Source organism: Malaclemys terrapin, chromosome 2 (genome assembly GCF_027887155.1).
Source record: "Malaclemys terrapin pileata isolate rMalTer1 chromosome 2, rMalTer1.hap1, whole genome shotgun sequence".
Taxonomy (NCBI): domain Eukaryota; kingdom Metazoa; phylum Chordata; order Testudines; family Emydidae; genus Malaclemys; species Malaclemys terrapin.
The window spans coordinates 21,962,817-21,985,478 of NC_071506.1; the positions used below are offsets into that span (position 1 = coordinate 21,962,817).

General features: G+C 44.9%; 1 protein-coding gene across 3 annotated transcripts in view; it reads left to right on the forward strand.

Annotated features, from left to right (window-relative positions):
- ANXA13 (annexin A13) overlaps positions 1-15,745 on the forward strand; it is a 38,358-nt gene extending 22,613 nt beyond the window's left edge. For all 3 annotated transcript variants that reach the window (XM_054019072.1, XM_054019071.1, XM_054019069.1), the window contains exons 3-11: positions 999-1,093; positions 6,096-6,266; positions 7,285-7,318; positions 7,627-7,706; positions 10,327-10,395; positions 10,637-10,738; positions 13,542-13,617; positions 14,302-14,414; positions 15,580-15,745. In XM_054019072.1, coding sequence (XP_053875047.1) covers positions 999-1,093; positions 6,096-6,266; positions 7,285-7,318; positions 7,627-7,706; positions 10,327-10,395; positions 10,637-10,738; positions 13,542-13,617; positions 14,302-14,414; positions 15,580-15,699 — 860 coding nt within the window. In that variant the 3' untranslated portion in view covers positions 15,700-15,745. The remainder of the gene's footprint in view (positions 1-998; positions 1,094-6,095; positions 6,267-7,284; positions 7,319-7,626; positions 7,707-10,326; positions 10,396-10,636; positions 10,739-13,541; positions 13,618-14,301; positions 14,415-15,579) is intronic.
- Positions 15,746-22,662: the final 6,917 nt, after the last annotated feature.

Genomic DNA, 22,662 nt, shown 5'->3' on the forward strand with positions numbered 1-22,662 from the left:
TCTTTGTAGTAAATAAACTTGTTTTACTGTTTCATCTAATCCAGTGTGTTTAAATTGAAGTGTCTGAATAACTACTTGAGATAATAAGCCTGCATATTATTCCCTTAAAGAAATAATGAACTTAAAATATTTGCACTGTCCAGGAGAGTGCCGGGGTGGGCAGTACAGGACATATTTCTATGGGGGGAAATCTGGACCTGGGGGTTTGTTAGGGTCACCCTGCAGTATAACCAAGGCTGGTGAGAGCCAGACTGTAACCCAGGTGTGACTGGCGATGCAGTTCATACTCTGGGTGTGGCTTTCATGCTGGAAGGCTGTTTGTGACTGGCTCAGGTGGGAGCTACTTCAGCAAGGCATTGTAAGACACCCAAAGTTGCAGGACAAGGGTGACACAGCCCCCTACTGATCTGAACTGTACATTGGTATGTCAGAACCATCTGTGATCAAAGTAACTAAGAGAGCAAGAATCAAGATCATTATACACCAGTTCGTGCTCCTGCTGAAGACAGTGAGTGTTTTGCAATTGTCTTCAATAGGTTACCTTCCCATGGGACGTGCCCTACTGGTTCAGACTATTGGCACACTTGTGTTCTGCTGCCAAAGGTAGTCAGTATCTGATCCTTCAAAGGAGGCCAACTTCCGAACCCTAACAAATAATACACCTGGCCAGTTGTTCAGTGCTACACAGGGTGGAATTTCTTCCTGATCCCTGATGAGCTTATTCCTTGAAACATGAGATTTGGTTCCCTAATGATTTCTTAGCTTTAAGTGGCATTGGTTTGGGTGCACTTTCTTTTTATGTTCTGGCTGCAGACTAAAAGTAACGTTTTTTAAATGGTACATGCTAGAAAAGCTATCATTGACAACAACTGATGTTCTGAAACTAATTTTCTACTAATTAGAAGGGAGAGTACTTGATCATCTTTTCCTCTCCCAGCAAAAATGAAATCTGCAGGCAGTTTCTGAATGATTTCCTCTTCTACATTAATATTTTTTAGGAACAGATGAAACGGCAATTATTGAAATCCTATCAAATCGATCATCAGACCAGAGGCAACAAGTAAAACAGAAGTACAAGACCATGTATGGCAAGGTATTTAAAAAAAAATGGCCCTGTTGTTTTAAACAAAGTGCTCTTTAGAAATGTGCCCCCACATTTTCCCATTTTTGATAATGCCATGTGTCTGGCAGTTTTTAAAAGACATAGAATTAGAAAGTTAGTTTCCGATGAAAGAATTACTGTCACTTAACATATTGATTATATTAACCTTACAGATAGGTTGGTAAAGTAGAGTGGATTGAAATTTGGAATTTCTGTTCTGGGGGAGATTCTGAGCTTTCAAAATATGTTTTCGTCCCAATTTGGGATGAAAGGGCAAAATCTGAGAATTTTTCACAAAATGAGATATTCCAAAAATATTTTGTTTTGATAAGGGCAAAATGTTCTGTTTCAACTTTATCATTTAATTTTTTATATTGTATTATATATTAAAATTTAATAACCTAAAAGACAAACGTTTCCATTTTATCAAAACACTATGTTTCAACCTTATCTAGACATTTTGATAATTTCCACAACATTTTTCAATTTCATCTCATCAGCATTTTCCAACAGAAAACTGTTTGGTTGGAAAATTTTCAACCAGCTCTAGAAAACTGCATTTACCACTTCCAAGTATTTTTATCAAATTCAGTAGAGCTGGACATTTATACTAAAATTCCAGAGCCTTTTAAAACATTTTCATTTTTGTTTGCCTCTCCTGCAGTAAGAAAGAATGCCTCAACCGAGGGTAAAGGTAGTTGATGTAGCAACAGAAATTCCCTAATGCAAATTCAGAGGGTCAATTCTGATATCACTTACACCAGTTTTACACCAGTGTAATGTTATTGACTTCAATGGATTTACTGCTGATTTATACCAGCATGAGATTAGAATCTGACCTACAAATTGCCAATAAAGTTAAAAGGATCAGAAATCTGTTTTGGTACTTGACCTCTGAAAGGAAAGACTCAATGCCTGAGTAATCTTTAATATAAGAAAAATAAAAGCCTCCAAAACACCTGTTTTAGGTATAGGGTCAAATCCTGCAGGCTTTATACTTAATTTGTAATTGATTAGAGCTAGTTGCAGATTAGGTCACTAATCAATGCCAGTAAGGGTGGCAGTATTGGGCCAAAAATCCTCCAACGGGCCAAACCCAATAGTGAGTGCAATAAGAATTTTGCCTGAGTAAAGACTGCAGGATTTGTTCCACAATGAGTTTGAAGCAGCAGATGTTAGAGAATTGAGCCAAAGGGTCTTAAACAACCAATTTGAGACATCACAATTACAGTGGCACTGATATTGGGAATTTCTGACCTATTTCCAACCAAAGGACCCAACTTTTGGGTGTTATCACCCTTAACAACCATACACAGTGTGACAGACCCAGACCAGTGGGGTACAGAAGTCTGGTAGAGGGCAAATATACTGGTCACTGGATGAGTAGTTTTCTGTTCCCTGAGTGACCAGAGCAGGGGCTGCACTAGAGTAATCAGGAACCTGCTAGAACCAGTTAAGGCAGGCAGGCTAATTAGGACACCTGGAGCCAATTAAGAAGAAACTGCTAGAATCAATTAAGGCAGGCAAATCAGGGCACCTGGGCTTTAAAAAGGAGCTCACTTCAATTTGTGGTGCGAGTGTGAGGAGCTGGGAGCAAGAAACTGAGAGTGAGAGAGTATGCTGCCGGAGGACCGAGGAGCACAAGCGTTATCAGACACCAGGAGGAAGGTCCTCTGGTGAGAATAAGGAAGGTGTTTGGAGGAGGCCATGGGGAAGTAGCCCAGGGAGTTGTAGCTGTCCTGCAGCTGTTACATGAGGCACTATAGACAGTTGCAGTCCACAGGGCCCTGGGCTGGAACCCGGAGGGCGGGCCCAGGTTCCCCCCAAACCTCCCAATTGACCTGGACTGTGGGTTCTTCCAGAGGGGAAGGTCTCTGGGCTGTTCCCCAACCCACATGGTGAATCTCTGAGGCAAGAAAATCCGCCAAGAAGCACAGGACCCACCAAGATAGAGGAGGAACTTTGTCACACTGATGTCAGGGGTGGGATCTTGGGGTGCACAGCGCGGCAGAAGAAGGAGGGTGATTTAAAATAAAAACAAAACCAAAAAAAAAAGGAGAGGGTTTATTTTTTTTTTCACCACAATGGATGATGTAGTGCGGGCACTGATACATGCTACGGCGGCCCAGCAGGTGGCTACCCATGTCCAGGCAGCCGCCCAACAGGAGGCAGTGCGGCCGCAGCAAGAGACTAATCGCCTGCTGATGGACCAGGCTGCTCAAGACTGAGCTATGTTGCGGGAACTGGTAAACCAGGTAAAGTCCCTTACAGAGCTGAATCGCGGCCATGATGGGACGTGGCTCATACGGGCCAGCCATTGGCTGCAGAAAATGACGCGGGAGGATGATGTAGAGGCATACCTTCTGGCCTTTGAGAGGACAGCCCTACGGGAGGCCTGGCCTCGAGATCAGTGATCTGGCATCCTTGCCCCATTCCTGTGTGGGGAGGCCCAGAAGGCCTACCATGATCTGCCTGAAGAGGCTGCGGCAGACTACCCCCAGCTGAAAGCAGAGATCCTGGCCAGATCTGGGGTAACGACAGCAGTGCGGGCCCAGCAGTATCATGGTTGGAGGTACCAGGAAGACAAAACCCCACAATCCCAATTGTATGACCTCATCCATCTCGCACGAAAGTGGTTGCAAACAGAGTCCCGGAGTCCGGAAGAGATACTAGCGGTTCTGGTCATCGACCAATACATGAGGGGACTACCACCAGACCTTCGTGCCTGGGTAAGCCAGAACGAACCCTCCACCTATGACGAAGTTGTCGCCCTGGTATAGAGGCGAAGGACAGCGAGGGAGCTGACCCGACCAGTTAAGGAAGAGGCACCCCGGGTTAAACTAGCAGCACCAAGCCCTAAAGTTCGGGTGACTGGGCCACCAGGAGGGCCCAGGTGGAAAAAGAGAGAGGCTGAAGGCCCATCAGAGGCCACAAAGAGTCAGAGCAGTGAGGGAGAAGAGTATCGTGATGTTAGACTGCCCAAACCAAGAGACCGGGGAACACCTAGGGCTCCATACAGATGTTATGCCTGCGGGGAGTGGGGACACATAGCTGCACAGTGTCCCAATGCTGAGGAGCCTATGCAGTGTAACCTGGGGAACTGGGCAGATCCATGCTCCCTAATCCACCTTGTGGAGGGTCTCACTAACCCCACATATGTATACCAGACCAGTGAAACTAAATGGGGTAGGGACCACGGCACTGGTTGATTCGGGGAGTGCTATCACGCTTATCTCAGGGAAACTTGTGAAGTGTAGTCAGGTGCTGCAGGCTAAATGTATGGGGATAACATGTGTCCATGGGACAGTTAGTTACTACCCCACCATCGCAGTAAAAATCGAGATCCAAGGGAACACTACTGAGGTAGCAGCAGGCGTAGTCCCTAAACTCCCATACCCGGTGCTCATAGGGAGGGATTTCCCAGGGTTTGGAAACTTACTCCCAGTAGGGGGATTGGAGAAAGATGGGGACCCTAAAATTGATGAGGCATCCACAACAGACTGTCAACCCCCAATCTTCTCTGAAATAGCCCCAGATTTGTTCTCCACTCCCAGACAGGGTAGAAAGACAAAAAGGGAAAGAAGGGCAGCTAAGGCCTTGGGAACCTGAATACTGACCCAAAGCCAGAGGGTCGCTCTTGTAGATAGGCGGACCTGCGCAGCTGAAAAGGAGGCCACGCAGGAGGGAGAAGCACCTGAGTCTGACCCCCACCCTAATCCTTCTGAACCAGTAGAGGCAACAGAGACTGGGCCCCTAGATCTTGGGCAGATTAGCCCCGGGAGAGGAAATCAGGCTAATCTGAAGACCCAAGGTATGACAACATTAGGAAGGAGGTGACTGAAATAGATGGGGTCCCCGTGGAAGGAAAAACCCAGGGACCAGGACCCTACTTCATAATAAAGAAGGATCTGGTGCGTCCCAAGCTGCCCAACCCCTTGGCGTTGAGCAGGGGGAGGGATATGTGACAGTCCCAGACCAGTGGGGTACAGGAGTCTGGTAGAGGGCAAATGTACTGGTCACTGGATGAGTAGTTTTCTGTTCCCTGAGTGACTAGAGCAGGGGCTGCACTAGAGTAATCAGGAACCTGCTAGAACCAGTTAAGGCAGGCAGACTAATTAGGACACCTGGAGCCAATTAAGAAGAGACTGCTAGAATCAATTAAGGCAGGCAAATCAGGGCACCTGGGCTTTAAAAAGGAGCTCACTTCAGTTAGTGGTGCGAGTGTGAGGAGCTGGGAGCAAGAGGCGCAAGGAACTGAGAGTGAGAGGGTGTGCTGCTGGAGGACCGAGGAGCACAAGCGTTATCAGACACCAGGAGGAAGGTTCTGTGGTGAGAATAAGGAAGGTGTTTGGAGGACGCCATGGGGAAGTAGCCCAGGGAGTTGTAGCTGTCCTGCAGCTGTTACATGAGGCACTATAGACAGCTGCAGTCCACAGGGTCCTGGGCTGGAACCTGGAGTAGAGGGTGGGCCCGGGTTCCCCCCAAACCTCCCAATTGACCTGGACTGTGGGTTCTTCCAGAGGGGAAGGTCTCTGGGCTGTTTCCCAACCCACATGGTGAATCTCTGAGGCAAGAAAATCCTCCAATAAGCGCAGGACCCACCAAGATAGAGGAGTAACTTTGTCACAACAGTAATAATACTTTGCTCTTGCCTATATAGCATGAGCCTCTTGAGACAGTGTATCAAGTAATCCCAACTCACCTTTTCTAGGCACTGGGGTGCCTGGTGGTTTACACTGAGAAGTCTATTGACATCAATAGAGGGACTCCTGATGTACACTGGTGTCAATGAGAGAAAAACCAGGCCCATAGATTTAAAGTTATTTTTTCCTTTTCTGATCTGAATTTTTGGAAGACTTCCTTTAGCACAGGAAATGTTTACAACTCCATAGACTAAACACAAATAATCAACAAACAACAGTAAACATTACCTCTCAATTCTTCTGTGTGGATTTTCTGTGCTATGAATTAACTTTCTGGGCTACTTCCTTAGGATTTGGAAGAGGTACTGAAAGGAGAACTAAGTGGGAATTTTGAAAAGACAGCCTTGGCTCTGTTGGATCGTCCATGTGAATATGATGCCAGAGAGCTTCGGAAAGCAATGAAAGGCGCAGGAACTGATGAATCGGTGCTGATTGAGATTCTTTGCACCAGGGTCAATAAGGTTAGTGGGTGGTTAGCCGTTCTTATACATTTTCCTTGCAGTACTGCTCTGACTAGTGTGAACACATTACTCCTGCCTCCTGGAAGAAGAGATGTCACCTCTGCTCAAGTGAGGAGAGTATGTCTGCAGACGAAAGGCTATCAGCCCCCTCAGGCTGGAGTCAGGAGCATTTTTTTAAGGAAATGACAATAATAGTTAGGCCATTTGTCCTGTTATAAACTGAACAATCCTCTTTTGGGGTAGTTTGTCCCCCATCCAGTACTGTGACAAAACGGCACGTGGTTATGTCTGATATCACCTGGGGGATGACATTTGAAGAGTGTCACTTTACCTCTGCCAGCATGACCTTACACACCACGAGTGCAAGGTCACACTGGGAGGCGGGGAGGGGGTATCTTGTCTGCAGGGGCAGGCCCACGCCATTCCTAGAAGTACCGGAATGTCTGGTATTCTGGGACCACATGAGTGGCCACCCTAGACCCAAAATGCTATGTAGATAAAGAACATCATAGTCGCATCAGAAAGTTCCCTCTCAGCCCTCCAACACGCACCTCCCTCAGAATATGAGTAGGGTTTGGAGAGATGCAGAGAGGGATAGATGCCTGGGGGTGTATCCTACATCACAACACAACAACATTTATGCCTGTTTAAGGCAGCGTGAAGAGCCCTTTGCATCACTGCAGCAGTTCAAAGGGCATTTAGGCCCACCCAACTCAGGAAAGTGATCCTCTTCAGGACAGCAATTAAGCATGTACTTAAATCCCATTGAAATCCAAGAAACAAAGTTAAGCATGTGCTTAACTGCTGTCCTGAATAGGAATGGATTTAAGCATGTGCTTATGTGCTTTCCTGAACTGGGATCTTAGTGGAGACTGAGAATCTGGCCTATTAAATATCTCCCACTAAATGTCATCATTCTATCTGGGGTCTAATCCCAGGCACACCACTGTGGTATCTGAAGATGTCAAGTCACATGGGCATGTTACTGACCTGATTTTTTGTTTGTTTGCTTATCCAGCAAATTGTGGACATAAAGGATGCATACAGAAGGCGTAAGTGATATTTTATTTAAAACACCCTCATTTAAATATAATAATAATAAATAATAATGGAGATATCCCATCTCCTAGAACTGGAAGGGACCTTGAAAGGTCATTGAGTCCAGCCCCCTGCCTTCATTAGCAGGACCAAGTACTGATTTTGCCCCAGATCCCTAAGTGGCCCCCTCAAGGATTGAACTCACAACCCTGGGTTTAGCAGGCCAATGCTCAAACCACTGAGCTATCCCTCCCCCCATATTAAAGAAAATATCTCACCCTTTAGCAGTGAATAAAATCTTACAGACTTTTTTTCTTAATAGTCTTTGAGCGGGATCTAGAATCTGATGTAAAAAGCGACACAAGTGGCTCCCTACGGAAGATTCTGGTTTCTGTGCTACAGGTAAGGGTTGGAATATTTCTATTACAAACCTACATGATATAGACATTTCTTTTCTACCCCACTTAGTGCAGTGTAATAAATCTCCATTCTGTGCACACAGCCTTTTTATAGCAAAACATCTATACTTACAGCCTTTTAACCAAATCTAGTGTCATAATTAAAGATGAGTGTACAATTCAGGCTGGATGTGACCATGGCTCCAATAACAGCTCAGCCTTGGCTCTTCCTGGCTGAGGTTTATAGTGTACGACCTAGGAACACAAAAGAGGATCTGCCCCCAGTCCAGGGAATTTGATTATTAAACTGTTGTGCTGGATTCTTTCTTACTTACCACCTGGTTCTATATACCGGGGTGGTCAACCTGTTGCTCTGGAGCCACATGCGGCTCTTCAGAAGTTAATATGCAGCTCCTTGTATAGGGATTGACTCTGGGGCTGGAGCTACAGGCACCAACTTGCCAATGTGCCGGAGGGTACTCACTGCTCTGCCCTGGGCCCTGCCCCCATTCCACCCCTTCCACCCCCTCCCCTGAGCCTGCCATGCCCTCGCTCCTCCCCTTCCCCCCCAGATCCTCCTGCACGCCACGAAACAGCTGATCGGGAGGTGCTGGGAGGGAGAGGGGAGTGGGAGCTGATGTGGGGGGGAGCTGCTGATGTATCACTGTGGCTCTTTGGCAATGTATATTGGTAAATTTTGCCTCCTTCTCAGGCTCAGGTTGGCCACCCCTGCTATAGACCATAGCGGTCCTTGGCCATTCTCAGAATTTGCCCCCCACCTCTTTCTGTCAAGGGCATATTTTACCATTGATGGTAATTCTCACTAATAGCTTTTAGATCTTGCTCGGTATTATCCCTCCATTGAAGATACTGGATTATTACTACTTTCTTTTGTATATTATGGTAAGGCTTAGAGTACCTAACCATGATCATGGTTGCATTGCACCAGAGACATAATTAGAAACAATCCCTCTCCCAAAAAGCTTACACTCTAAACAGACAAGACAGAGAAAGTATGGAAGTGGCTTGCTATGTTTTTCCATTCACACAGAGCAAACATAATATCAGACAGAATGATCTTTGTTTTAGATTAAGAAAACAAGAACAAAAGTGAAGTGTGTGTGTGTGTGAGAGAGAGAATTCACTGAACAGAAAACACAAAATGACTGTCCATCTTTGCAGACAGACTTAGAGATGAAAAGGTACAGCACTCAGGAAGCAAAGGCACAACCATGGCATAGCTAAATACATGACAGCTACATTCCCATTCTAGAATGTGGGAAGTCACAATGGTTTTGTCTGACCCCTCTAGGTGTATTTTCAGGGAGGACAAACCAGGGAATATTCATAGATTTGTCCTTGATATGTGCTACCAGAAATTCCTGTGGAAAATTAAAGCAACACTAAAAAGGCAGCTGTTAGTGAATGGTTCTGATTGTTAAATAGGGAGGAACAGTACAGGGCCACATGATTTTTATTAAGGAATAGGAATGTGACAAAAGTGACATTTCACTGTAGGTATTGGAAATTTTTTTTAAAATGGACTTTTGTGACAGACGTGTCTCCATATTCCCCTATTCTTGCAAGAAAGTTTCAGATGTAGGGTCAAGAGGCTACATGTTCCTGACAGTCAGGGTTCACTTGGGATGCTTCCACTGTACAGCATTGCACAACTGTGTAGATAAAACATAGAATTTTTTCACCTTCTTCTGAAGCAAGAGGTATTGAATGTTGCAGAAGGCAGGATACCAGCCTTGGTGAACTAGCATCTCTCAAGTACAGCAAATACTATGGACTAAATAAATTCTGCCCTGATTTATACCTTTGAAGTGAATGGGATTATGCAGGGTGCAAGGTAAACCAAAGTAGAATTTAGCCCTGTGTAATTTGATACAGTACTAGACAATGGCCAGTGGATGGCAGCAAAAAGACTATGATGAAACAGCTGTGAACGCAAGAATGAAAAACACTCCATTCTAGTACAGGTTTCAGAGTAGCAGCCGTGTTAGTCTATATCCACAAAAAGAACAGGAGTACTTGCGGCACCTTAGAGACTAACAAATTTATTTGAGCATAAGCTTTCGTGGGCTACAGCCCATGAAGTGGGCTGTAGCCCACGAAAGCTTATGCTCAAATAAATTTGTTAGTCTCTAAGGTGCCGCAAGTACTCCCATTCCAGTACAGTAGAACCTAGTTACAAACACCTTCAGAATGGAGGTTGTTCGTAACTCTGAACAAAACGTTATGGTTCTTTCAAAATTTTACAGCTGAACCTTGACTTAATACAGCTTTGAAACTTTACTATGCAGAAGAAAAATGCTGCTTTTAGCCATCTTACTTTAAATGAAGCAAGCACAAACAGTTTCCTTACCTTGTCAAAAAAAAAATTAAACTTTCCCTTTATTTTTTAGTAGTTTACGTTTAACACAGTACTGTGCTGTATTTGCTTTATGTTGTTGTTATTGTTTTGTCTCTGCTACTGCCTGACTGTGTACTTCTGGTTCCAAAGGAGGTGTGTGGTTGACCAGTCAGTTCGTAACACTGTTGTTTGTAACTCTGAGGTTCTACTGTACAAGAGTAATCCGCATGTGTTCTCTTTTTTAACACACTGTCCCTTTCTATAGGCTAACCGAGATGAAGGGCTGGAGATCAATGCAGCGCTTGCTGAGCAAGATGCCAAAGACCTGTATGAAGTAAGTGAAATAATGGAGAAATCCCCAATTGTCATGGTCTTCATCTGTCTATGGCATTTCTAAGGCGTCTAAATGTTGAACAACCCCAAAGACAATGGCATTAAATTACATAAATAAAATGGCAGGTTGGGAACAGAATTGGGTGCACTGGGTTCACTGCAATGTCTGGTTTTTAAAAATATGAAAAAAAAAAAAAGCCCAAACATTTGAAAACTGTTAATGTTAACATTCAATCTTTGAGGCAGGGGAAGGCTGCTGGGGAACAGACGAATTGGTTTTCAATGTTGTCTTAGCAAAGAGAAACTACATGCAGCTAAGAGCTACCTTTCAAGCTTATGAAAAGGTGAGTTTTGTTGGTTGTTTTTTTCTTTGTTCTGTAACAGGTATTGTGCAGTTTGGAGCTCAGTGGTAATTTAATGGAATTAATTTACACATTCATAGAGTTCAAGGCCAGAAAGGACCATTGTGATCTAGCCTGACCTCCTGCATAACACAGGCCATAGAACTTCCCCAAAATAATTCCTACAGCAGATTTACTTACATTTGGAACATATGATTCTTTATTTGTAATTTTAAGGAGAGGCCAGACATTCTAAACACCTAGCAATATATGTATAAGGCTAGATCTTCAAATGCTGTAATGAATGGTCTATGTCAATTTGCACCAGTTGAGTATATGCCCTATAATATCCAGCAAAATAAGTTTGACTGTTGTCCTGTCTTCCCCCAACCCTATGAATAACAGAGAGGGTGACCTTTCCCTAGTCACACTGCAAAGACTCAGCAAAGAGGTACATTGCACAGGCAATAGGCCCCTGGCCAGAGACCTTGAGGTTCTTACTTTCTGCTCCTCTCCTCCACTGAAGCAGAGATCTGATGGGGGGAGGGGGGAAATCTACATCTCTCATCCTGATCCTCCAGTCTCAATGAAAGGGAGGCTCAGATGGGAAGGCCTCTTGAACCTAGCTCTTGCTGGTCTCCCATGCAAGAAATGGACCTCTTTTCACAAGAGGCTTCCAAATTTGTTTGGAATTGAGCCCAGGGAGCCTGAAAAATAATTAGGAAGAGAATAAGGACAAAGTAGGAGAAGGTAAGATGGTATGTCCTGCTTGTGACTAAGTGGGAGCACTTTTCTCTCAAAATGTGTAAATTAGAGAGGGGCCCAAACCAAACCCCAAGATGCAAACACCCCTGAACTTTGGGAATGTTTGGAGCTAAACTGTGCAACTTAGTCCCATCTGAAATATAAACAGCTCTCACTGAAAACATAACAGCTCCGTCCCAGCTACTAAAATGAAGAGCCAAAAACCAAAACCCTGTTGAGTGTGTTGGATGCCTATGTAATGTTATAAATGAAATTCAGGTTTGTTTAGACAAAGTTCATAGCTATTTACAAGGCAGGGAGTTAAGATAAAATGCATTAGGTTGAGAATTAGTTTAACAGTGAGATGCAGTAGGCAGGGGAAAAATCTCCCAAAGGAAGTGACAGAAACTCTGTCACTTGCAGTATTTAAAACTGGACTGGACAAAACACTCCAGAACATACTAGACAGAACTCTCTGGCTCGAGATGGACAAGCTGACATTTCCCATTAGGGAGGACCATTTTATGATTCTGATTTTTTAGATCAATTCTTAAAACGAAATGTCACTGTGCTTTGATGCCTGAACATGATTTCCTTAAGGCGAGAACTTGCATTTATTTCGCTTCCTAAACTTGTTCTGTGTTCAGCAGATAATTAGAACCATTGAATCTCTTGATAAGAGGGAAAATATAATAAGGCATTCTTGGAAATATATTCACAACTTACTCCAAACCTTGGTTTGTGGCTAGAGAGAGGCCAAAGCCAGAACCATTTATCCACACACATTCACAGATAAACACTACCCACACTTGGCAATTTCGATAAATGAGCCTCAAATCTGAAATCCCTGAATTTCTAAAGCAAAAGCCAAACCGGGTTATCCAAATCAAACCCACCTGCATCCTTTCCATCTGTATTTGAAGTTGCGATGGGCCCGAGACTAAAGCCATTTGTCCACACATGAATCCTCTCCATATTTTGATGGGTTTGATTTACAAGACTAGATTCAAACCAAACCTGGTTCCGCGGAACTCAAACCCTAAACATTCCCAGCTTTGTCCATCTCTCATTTAAGCAGATATTCCAGAGTGGGAGGATCCTGTCTTGCAAGGCAGAGTCAGGGAAAATCTCATTTTTACAAATAAAATTTTTTTTTATTCACAAAAATTAGAACAGATTTTAACTTCAAAATATTTTCTCCTTCCACTGCCCCACTGTCTCCTCCCTACAGTGTGGTACAAAACCCAGGCAAAGCTCAGACCCTTATAAACTACATTTATCCAAAGAAAATAAGTTATAACCCGCCAAAATCCACCTTGACTGTCTGGACCTATCCAAGTCTTTGGTGGGCCAGAGGAGGTGCGAACAGTCTCTCTCAGTTGGAGGTCTCCCCAAGAAGAAGCCATGAGTTAATTCACTATAACACCCAGTGCAAATGCTTCAGTTAGCTTTAATGATGCACGTTATATATATTCTGAGCCAGCTGATTTAAATCGGTATAGTTCTATCAATCTCAATGGAGCCATGAAGAGTTACACCGGCTGAGGATCTGATCCTTTGAGACAGAGTAGGTCTACACTTACCTCCAGGTCCGGCGGTAAGCAATCGATCTTCTGGGATCGATTTATCGCGTCTTGTCTAGACGCGATAAATCGATCCTGGAAGTGCTCGCCGTCAACGCCGGTACTCTAGCTCGGCGAGAGGAGTACACGGCATCGACAGGGGAGCCTGTCTGCCGCGTCTGGACCCGCGGTAAGTTCGAACTAAGGTACTTCGAATTCAGCTACGTTATTAACGTAGCTGAATTTGCGTACCTTAGTTCGAAATGGGGGGTTAGTGTGGACCGGGCCAGAGTGAGACCCTTGCCTGCTAGGGAATTAAAGTAGTTAAAAGCTTACTCCCTAAAGCCACAGACAGGGTCAATATGATCTAAATCAGTCTTTTTGCCATGTTAAATGCCATCTGATAAGAAACAGGAATGGCTCACTGCTGTTCTGATACTAGAGGGATAGATTAGTGCACTAAACAGCAGCTGTCATTAATTTTTTCATTGTCTCTTTAGCTGAAGGGGAAAGACATCGAAGATGCCATTAAAAGTGAAACATCTGGAGATTTGGAGAAGGCCTTTCTCACTCTTGGTAAAAGAAAGAAAGTCTATAGCTTTTCTCTCTAGTTTTCATCCTCACTTGACTTTAGCCATTGGGGTTCTTATGTGTATAAACACAGTGATAATCTGCTTTATTAGAACTAGGTTGAGACATGGCAAGACCACTGGGGGACAGAACCAATTAACTTGTTGACTTGCCCTACATGCCTGTGGGAAGTAAGAACCTCCATTAACCCCCAGCATGGGCTATCTAGCTCTTAGGTCTCAGAGCACAGAAGTAAGCCAACGTCATCCCAATCAGGAGTAAGTTGCCAGAGAGCGGAATTCCAGACAGGCCAAAAGAACAAAAACCATGTCCCCATACAATTAGTTTTCATTCTGGAACATAAACATCAACATTTTCAACCCTTCTGTGCTTGCATTAACATGTTTAGTCAAGTTTGATATTCACGGTTATATAACATGCTCTTTCTGTAGGGTAATGCATTCACTTTTAGGCTTCAGTCTGTCACCTGTCATGATTGGGTTGACCCTTGCATCTCCACAGAGCCAGTTGCAGGACTAAGGCTCTACAACAATGCACGTCCAGTTGGGCACAGACATTGGGGAGGTCTAGGTTTCCATTAAGAGGGCTGTTGTTCTCCTCCTACTGAAGCTGCAGTGCGGAATATGAAATGTACAAGGCTTATGAGGTCCCTTCACGTTTCTTCTTTAGTGAGATGTGCCAGAGATTGCCAAGGCTACTTTGCCACCCGTCTGTATGAGGCAATGAAGGGCGCAGGGACAGAGGAGGAGACTTTGATTCGCATCCTCGTGACTCGGGCTGAGGTAAGATATGCTGGGATCTGAGAGGCCCCAAATCTTCTGGTGGATAAGTGTGAAATTTAGAAGGAATGAATTACAGGAGTAGGGCCAGATTCTGCACTCAGTCAATCTGTTTTGCAATTTAAATTCAACAAAGCTACATGGACTTCAGTGATATTACTGTTTTTACTCCCATGAAACTGAAAACAGACTCTAGCCTTGATACCGAATCTATTAATTTTTTTTTTAAAGAATGATGCATGAGACACATTAGTAATTGCACAATGGAGCTAATCACATCTAGATTAAAGTTGGCCACCATTATTCTACTGGGAGATGAGTCGTTTCGTCCCAAAGAGCTTTGTTAAAAAAAATCCTCATTAAATAACAATAAAGAAGCAGTTCCCAAAGTATGCTCAGTGGAGAGCTAGGGAGTCACATGGTGCAGGCTCTGTCTTTTTCCAGATGGGAAAAACAGGGCAGAGGAGAAGGAGAGAAGAAAAGAGCCAAAGCAGACTATGATTAAAGTCTTTTCACAAAGCACAAAACAGCTCAAGACATTTCAGCTCCATAAACACAGTCTTAACATCACTCTTGTATGTAAGCTGTTGTCACCACCGGGATGTTACGTGGTCATAGATAGAAAGGGAAGCAGTTCATGTGACGGTGAGGTGAAGTGATTATCCATATGATTGAAGTGGTGGAGCTGGAAATTAGTCTCCAAGACACTCTCCCTGTTAAGTTGTGGCCTGACTATGAAAACACTTGAGAACCTCTGTAATAAAGATATGACCCATATCATTGATGCCATCTTTTATAGAATAACATAACATCTATTTCTCTGTACTTAGCAACCAGAAAGCTATGTATGACCCAAAAACTATTTATTTTTTTAATTCTATTCCTGGAAATTTCTCCCCCACTCCTTACCATCCATGAGTGTCTTCCAGAGGAGACAGTAAATTGAGCCACTCTGCCAGGGCAGCAGTCAGGATATCAAGTTTGAGCTAAAAGTTCTCCAAGGTTTTGAACCTACTCCTTCCTCATCAAGGCCCTGGATCAAATCTGATTAAAATCAATGGGAATCTTCCCACTGACTGCAGTGGGCTTTTTGGATCAGGACCTAGAAGTGTAAGGTATTATGCAAAACAGATCCACGCTTCTAAAAATTCTTTCCATTTCCCATCAGATTGACCTTCAAACAATAAAGGAGAAGTTCCAGAAAATGTACAACAAGGCCTTAGTGGAGGCCATCAAATCAGACACCTCTGGGGACTTTAGAAAGCTGCTAGTGGCACTGTTACACTAAGACTGCTGTCACAAAGGGAGAGACATGAGAAGAAGCCACCTTCTTGACCAGCTTCCAAGTAACATGCAAAAAATGTGGCACTAGCAATAAAAAAAAAAAAAAAAAAAAGTTTATTTTCTTTACAGCAGGGGAACAGGTTACCAGATAATCCTTGTGTTACCTGGGTGTGAGGTTCAGGCCAAGCCTATCACACCAAGTGCTGCTCCCCTCTCCTGTACGTTTTGTTATGGTGGAATGGGAATAATGGTCATACTTTCAAATGTCTCTCTCTCTCTCCTCCACCACCTCCTCCTGCCACCATTTCCAGCTCAGCCTCCCCTTCTTATCCATCCCATCCAGCCCTCACTTAGCACTGTAGAAGCCAGTAGCTGTCTCCTGTCCTAGGCTGCTGCACCCATGTATTATAGGCAGCAGCAGCATACAGTCTGGCACATGCTACCTTGGTGATGTAGCCTGAGCTGCACACTGAGCTGGGCCCCTCACTGCTACTTCCAGCTGGACCTTCCGCTCATGGTCCAGTCATGCCCTAGCTCTGCCCAGTCTGCCTCTCCTCCAAACAGGCTCCCCTCCCCTATACACTCTGTCCTGCCCTTCCACACCATACACGTGTAACATGTACCTTTAAACTATTCATATTTTGGATTTCAGATGATTAAATTTGTGTTACCTTCACACACACACACACACACACACACACAGAGTTTCAGTTGTTTGGTAGTGCCCCAATGGTTTTCCATTGATAGTTTGGGAGGGAGCAAGGCTGATCACTCCAGTCTTGCATTCCCTTGGCAGCTGACTAGTGAGAAGTCACAACTCCCTCTTGGGTGGATGGGCCAATCCCAGGGCCCATTACCTCTTGGTGGTTGATTTTCCATTCCAAGTCCATAAAGTAGATTTTCAATATAAATGCTTTGTTCCTTACATATGACACATACATTGATCTCTCAGTCATCATGAGTCTTGACCAGTTATGAGCTTTCTGTAGGCACCTCACATGACCATCCTCCAAGAGATGTATTTGGGGTGATGGGTTTGTCAGGTCTCAGGTGAGAGCTGCTGGCAAAGACCAAGTGACCCTTTGCCAAGGGATCTGTGTCACTGTCTGACCCCTATAGGCCCGGGAGAGGATAACTTTCTGCCAATGGCCTTCAGGATGGGTGCTGAGTTCACTGCAGTGTCCCTGGTCCCCTCTCTATTTCCCTTCTCGGAGTGATGTCTGGGACGCTGCCCCGCTTCCTGCTCTCCAGGCCACCCCATATCTACTCCATGTGCCAGGCTTCTGGCAGCCTCCAGTGAGAAGCCATCCAGCCCATCAGACTGGTTCCAAACTGCTAGGCCTCAGGCCTTCTGGGGTGCACCTCTGTGAGTCCAATTGTCCCCTGGCCCAGGGGTGCTACAGGGGCATGTCCTTCTAGTGTGTCAGGGCTCAACCCTCTGACTGAGGCCTCGGGGCACTTTCTTCCTCTCTCCGGGTACCAGGTGAAACAGCAAAAGAGCCAACTGTCGGTAAACAAGGGTAAATAAAGGAATGAAAGAAAAAGTGTGTGTGGGGGGAAACTGTGGACAGATCCCATCAGGATATGGGGCCCTGAGAGCATCTCAGTCCCCTTCAGAGTTTACTGTGTCTCCAGCACAAGTTTCAGCCTGCTCACCCTTTCAGCTCCACGGATCCCCATCCTTCCTCCTTGAAGGCCAGAGCCCCGAATGCTGCCAGCTCTCTTTTTGTGGCTGGAGATGCTCCACAGACTGTTCCCTTCCCAGGGTGGCCCCTTTTGAGTAGAGTAGGTCTCTCCTGTTAACTCCTGCTCCGGTCCTGGCATGATCTGCAGGTGAGGAGGACCTGGGCCAGTCCAGACTAAGGGAGCAAACTAAAGCAAACCCCTTCTATGCCAGCGTGGGGTTTATATAGCCCTTCACAGGCACCCAGGCCCAGGGAATGGCCCCTTATCAGCCCCAGGCCTGATGTGGTGGGGAGACCCATTGGCAGCATTGCCTTTGAGGGTGCTGCTCCCTCCTGTTTCCACTCCTTCCCTTCCCCCTTACTGCCACATAATGGGTGACCCCCAGAAGGTGCGTTTTGTTATCCCTTTCCCTTACACCCCCCACCCCCGGATCCATTGTGCACCCTCTGTCACTCACCTCTGTCTCAGGAGATAAGGTGGGTCATGGGGCATGGGTGATGCTAGGCTGGAGATCCATCATCACTGAAGGAGTGGCAGCCTTGACCCTCCTTGAAGGTTGATGGGATGCTGATGTGCACTGGAGGAGAACTGGGGCTTGACTGAGTCCATAGACCATTTGGCCCACACTTTGTCACTGCAAACCTCCTTCCTTAGAGGTTTTTAAGGTCAGGCTTGATCAAACCCTGGCTGGGATGATTTAGTTGGGGATTGGTCCTGCTTTGAGCAGGGAGTTGGACTAGATGATCTCCTGAGGTCTCTTCCAACCCTGATATTCTATTATTCTAATGCAATAAAAATGTTTTAAAAAACTAAATCTAAACTGGCCTGTCTTCCCATTTGTAACAGAAAGAGGGATTTCTAGAATCTTGTCACCGTTTCCCCCAGGGTGTCTCTAGAGAATTCCAAAGACAATCTTCCTCTGCTCCTATAACCCACATCCTAAGCACTCCATATCATGCCATCACACTTTCTGCCAAAATGGACTGAATAGTGCTCCCTTCTGAGCCCATCATCACAGCTTCTTAAACTGCCAGAGAAGAATAATAATTAATAGAGAGTTCCCATCTCCTAGAACTGGAAGGGACCTTGAAAGGTCATTGAGTCCAGCCCCCTGCCTTCACTAGCAGGACCAAGTACTGATTTTGCCCCAGATCCCCAAGTGGCCCCCTCAAAGATTGAACTCACAACCCTGGGTTTAGCAGGCCAATGCTCAAACCACTGAGCTATCCCTCCCCATGATGATGCACATCAGCCGCTGCTCTCAATCCAAAGGGAAGGTGGGCATGATTTCCCTGTCTGAGCCATGTCTCCCATCAGCATCATCTGCTAAATTATCCCACAAAAGGGCCAAAGAATTGCAGTCCCTGAGCTGAGGGGAGGGCAGGGATTGTACCCTCTGCACTACCCCATGGAACCTAACACAGCAGAGTGGGTGGGGAAGAGGTGGGCCCCTGGCCCTGCTCTGCCTTGTATTGCCCATGAAGTGGGACTGGCCTGCAAGAGGGAGTATACTGTACCACATAGAAATGAGCATGCTCCCCATGAGCGTTGAGAGGTTCTCCTACTGGAGCTGGACAGCTCTGCACCACCCCTGATGCAGGAGTATGCCCTAAACAAATGACTGAGGCTTAGATTAGCCCCGATGCGGCAGGGAGAGTACAGGGGAGAGTCTGGTAATCCAAGGGATAAGAGTGGCTGATCAGGAAACAGGCTTAAGGGGTTTTGTGCATCTTGGTCATGCCTTTTTATTATAGTATACTACCTTCTGAGGACAGTGGAACAAAGTCTCGCTCTCTCAATATTTATATCATATTCCCAGCAGTGGTGTCTGGGCAGCTAGTACAGTACTTAGGTGAGAGCAAGGTCAGTTGGGGATGACTAATTGAAAGGAGGGAGGTGTTTCCAAGGAGCAACGTGAGGCTGCATAGTGGGCAGGGAGGATGTGCCAGTCACAGGAACATTTAGCAGCTCTAATACTCGGCCAATTTTTCCAATAGAATTTTTTTTTTATTTGGAGGCAAATTCCTAATCTGAAATCAACCTCAGGCGTCTGTATCCAGCAACTCTCAGAATCGAGAAAGAAAGAGCACAGCAGAGCAGGAGACATGTAGCTTAGGCTTGCAGTTGCCTTAGTTCTGTTGTAAGCAGAGCCCTTAGAAAGAAATTAATAATTACTTAGGTGTCCAGTGCTCCCAGAGCTCTTTTATCATTCAGAGGTCACATTGCACATCCGATCCACTAAGATCCATGCAGGCAACCCTATTTGGATGATACGGTTTTGTCAAGAGTATAGCAGGCTTCCAATATGAGCGTGAAGGAGTTCCGGGGGAGGATGAAGCACCTATGCTAAAATGTTCAGACTTGGGTGCTTACAGTTACTCACAGGTTTCAGCAGGATCTGGGAATGCTCAGCACTTCTTAAACCAAGTCACTTATTTAGGTGCCTAAATATGAATTTTAAGTGCTTAATTTTAGGCAGCCAAATTTGCTTTGGCCTGAAGACTGTTTCAATTAAGACTAATAGGTCTTTCTTAGAAAACAAGAAAATGCATGATAGCTTCTCTCTTAGCCCCTCGCCTTCTGATTAGAGAGATTGGCCTGAATCAAAATCCAGGAGCCAAACTCCAGAGCCAAACTTCTTGGGCCAAAATTCTTCAGTTATACAAGTGCAAGGGCAGCAGTGAAGCCCAGAAAGTTAACCTGGATTCACACAGATGTAACAGAGCAAAATTTGGCCTCTGATCTCTATAATGGGTGAATACCCAGGCTTCAAACTCTCACATACTCAGGCGCTCGATATTCAGATCCAAACCTGATCACAGGGTTGGATCACAGAAACCCCCTTGGGAGCTGCCACCCGATGTGCAAAGACTAACCCTGCTTCTGTTTTCCCTGCCAGCTCAGGACTCCAGCACCCTGTCTTGCTGAGCCAGCCACTCCTGTCTGGCTCCAACACAGATCCAGGGTCTGAATCACTTGTCCCAAAGCTGCAAGTTTACCTGAAAACAGCTCACAGAAGTGTGCTTGTCTTTAGCACTCAGATGCCCAACTCCCAATGGGGTCTAAACCCAAATAGATCCATTTTACCCTGCATAAAGCTTATGCAGGGCAAACCCAGAAATTGTTCGCCCTCTATAACACTGATAGAGAGATATGCACAGTTGTTTGCTCCCCCAGGTATTAATAGATACTCTGAGTAAATTACTAAATAAAAAGTGATTTTATTAAATACAGACAGTAGGATTTAAGTGGTTCAAAGTAGTAACAGACAGAACAAAGTAAGTCACCAAGAAAAATAAAATAAAATGCGCGAATCTATGTCTAATCAAACTGAATACAGATAATCTCACCCTCAGAGATACTTCAGTAAGCTTTTTCTCAGACTGGACACCTTCCAGGCCTGGGCACAATTCTTTCCCCTGGTACAGCTCTTGTTGCAGCTCAGGTGATAGCTAGGGGATTCTTCATGATGGCTCCTCCCCCCCTCTGGTTTTCTTCCACCCCTTTATATATCTTTTGCATAAGGCGGGAACCCTTTGTCCCTCTGGGTTTCCACCCCCCCCCCCCCCCCCCCCCGTCACTGGAAAAGCACCAGGTTAAAGATGGATTCCAGTTCAGGTGACATGATCACATGTCACTGCAAGACTTCATTACTCACTTGCCAGCACACACATATACAGGAAGACTCACAGGTAAATACAGCCATCTGCAGACAATGGGAGTCATCAAGATTCCAAACCATCCTTAATGGCCCACACTTTACATAATTACAATAGGCCCTCAGAGTTATGTTTTATATTTCTAGTTTTAGATACAAGAGTGGTACATTTCTACAAATAGGATGATCACACTCAGTAGATTATGAGCTTTGTAATGATACCTTACAAGAGACCTTTTGCATGAAGCATATTCCAGTTACATTACATTCACTTATATTTTTATAAAACCATATAGACTGCACAACATCACATACACAACCTGCAAACTCAGAACAAAACCAAGATCCAGATCTGAGGTTTGGATTCAGTCCCAACTCTACTTCTAACAAGTGAAAGCAGGCTCTGTGTTGTACATGAATACAAACCGTAGCTGTAGAGTTAGGTTGCTATAAAGAATCAGTTATATAGCAAATGAGTAACGCAGTAGTGACATGGGATATACAAGAGGTGAGGGTACAGTGTTTCAGTGCTCAGCAGAATCGGATTATAAGGATAGCTGAACCAGCATAACAGGAGTAATGCAAGATTGCTAGCAACAAGAAGAGAGATTGGGTATAGCAAGACTGGGGTTTGAGGACAAGGGGCAGCAGGTTCAGAACAATTTGGCAAGAGACCAAAGAGATATTCTTCTGGAAAGGATAAAAGTGTTGTATTTGTCCATGTCACACCTTTGCGACAGCCTTGGTATTGCACAGCCCTATTTGAAGCAAAATGAAGAGCTTTGTCCAACTCACACATGTGACTGTCCTCCTGCTCCCATGTAGTCATGATGAGTTCCACTTGCCTGTGACATTCTTCCGGGGACTGTAAAATGGGGTAATAGCACTTTGCTATCTCACAGGAGTGTTGTGACTAGATTGTGAGGTGCCAAGGCACTGCGGTACCGAAGGACATATAAGCACCAGAGATAGAAAACTGTGGGGGTTTTTTTTCCTTCTAAAATGCTTCATGAAAAAATTATTTCTATACTTTCCTAACAGGAAACCCCAATCCAAGCAATTGCTGCTAGTTCAGTTACAGGCTCTGCTATGTATCCTTTCAAGCTGAAACAGCTATGACTACAATATAATTCAAGCAAACTCGCTGGCAACCATCCGGCTGAGGCACATAGCACTCTGAGGTGCACTGTTGGTGGGAGAATCATCTCTGAAACTGTAACCTCCCTTCATGGGAAGGGAAAAGGTAATCAAAGACAGGAATCTTCATTTCCCCAGAGTAATGGCCAGAATTAGCAGAAATCCTTTGTGAGGAATTAGCACTGTGCCCCAATCAAACAGAGCAATAGGTTATTTAAACTATACCAGCCAGATTCCGAGGTCAGAGAGATCTTGCATAAATAAAAAGACCTCAAGATTTGATCTTATAAATGTTTTTCAAACATACACCAGTATCCAAAAGCGAAGGAACAGCAAAAATCCCACCCATCCCCACCCCATCAAACCTCAACATAAGTAAAGTCCATCCAGGGTTGAATGGCTGTGATAGTTTCTTTAAGGGTTAAAAAAATAAATCATCAGCCATTGCCAGGAAACAGCCAGAAAAACTAAACAAGCAAACAAACT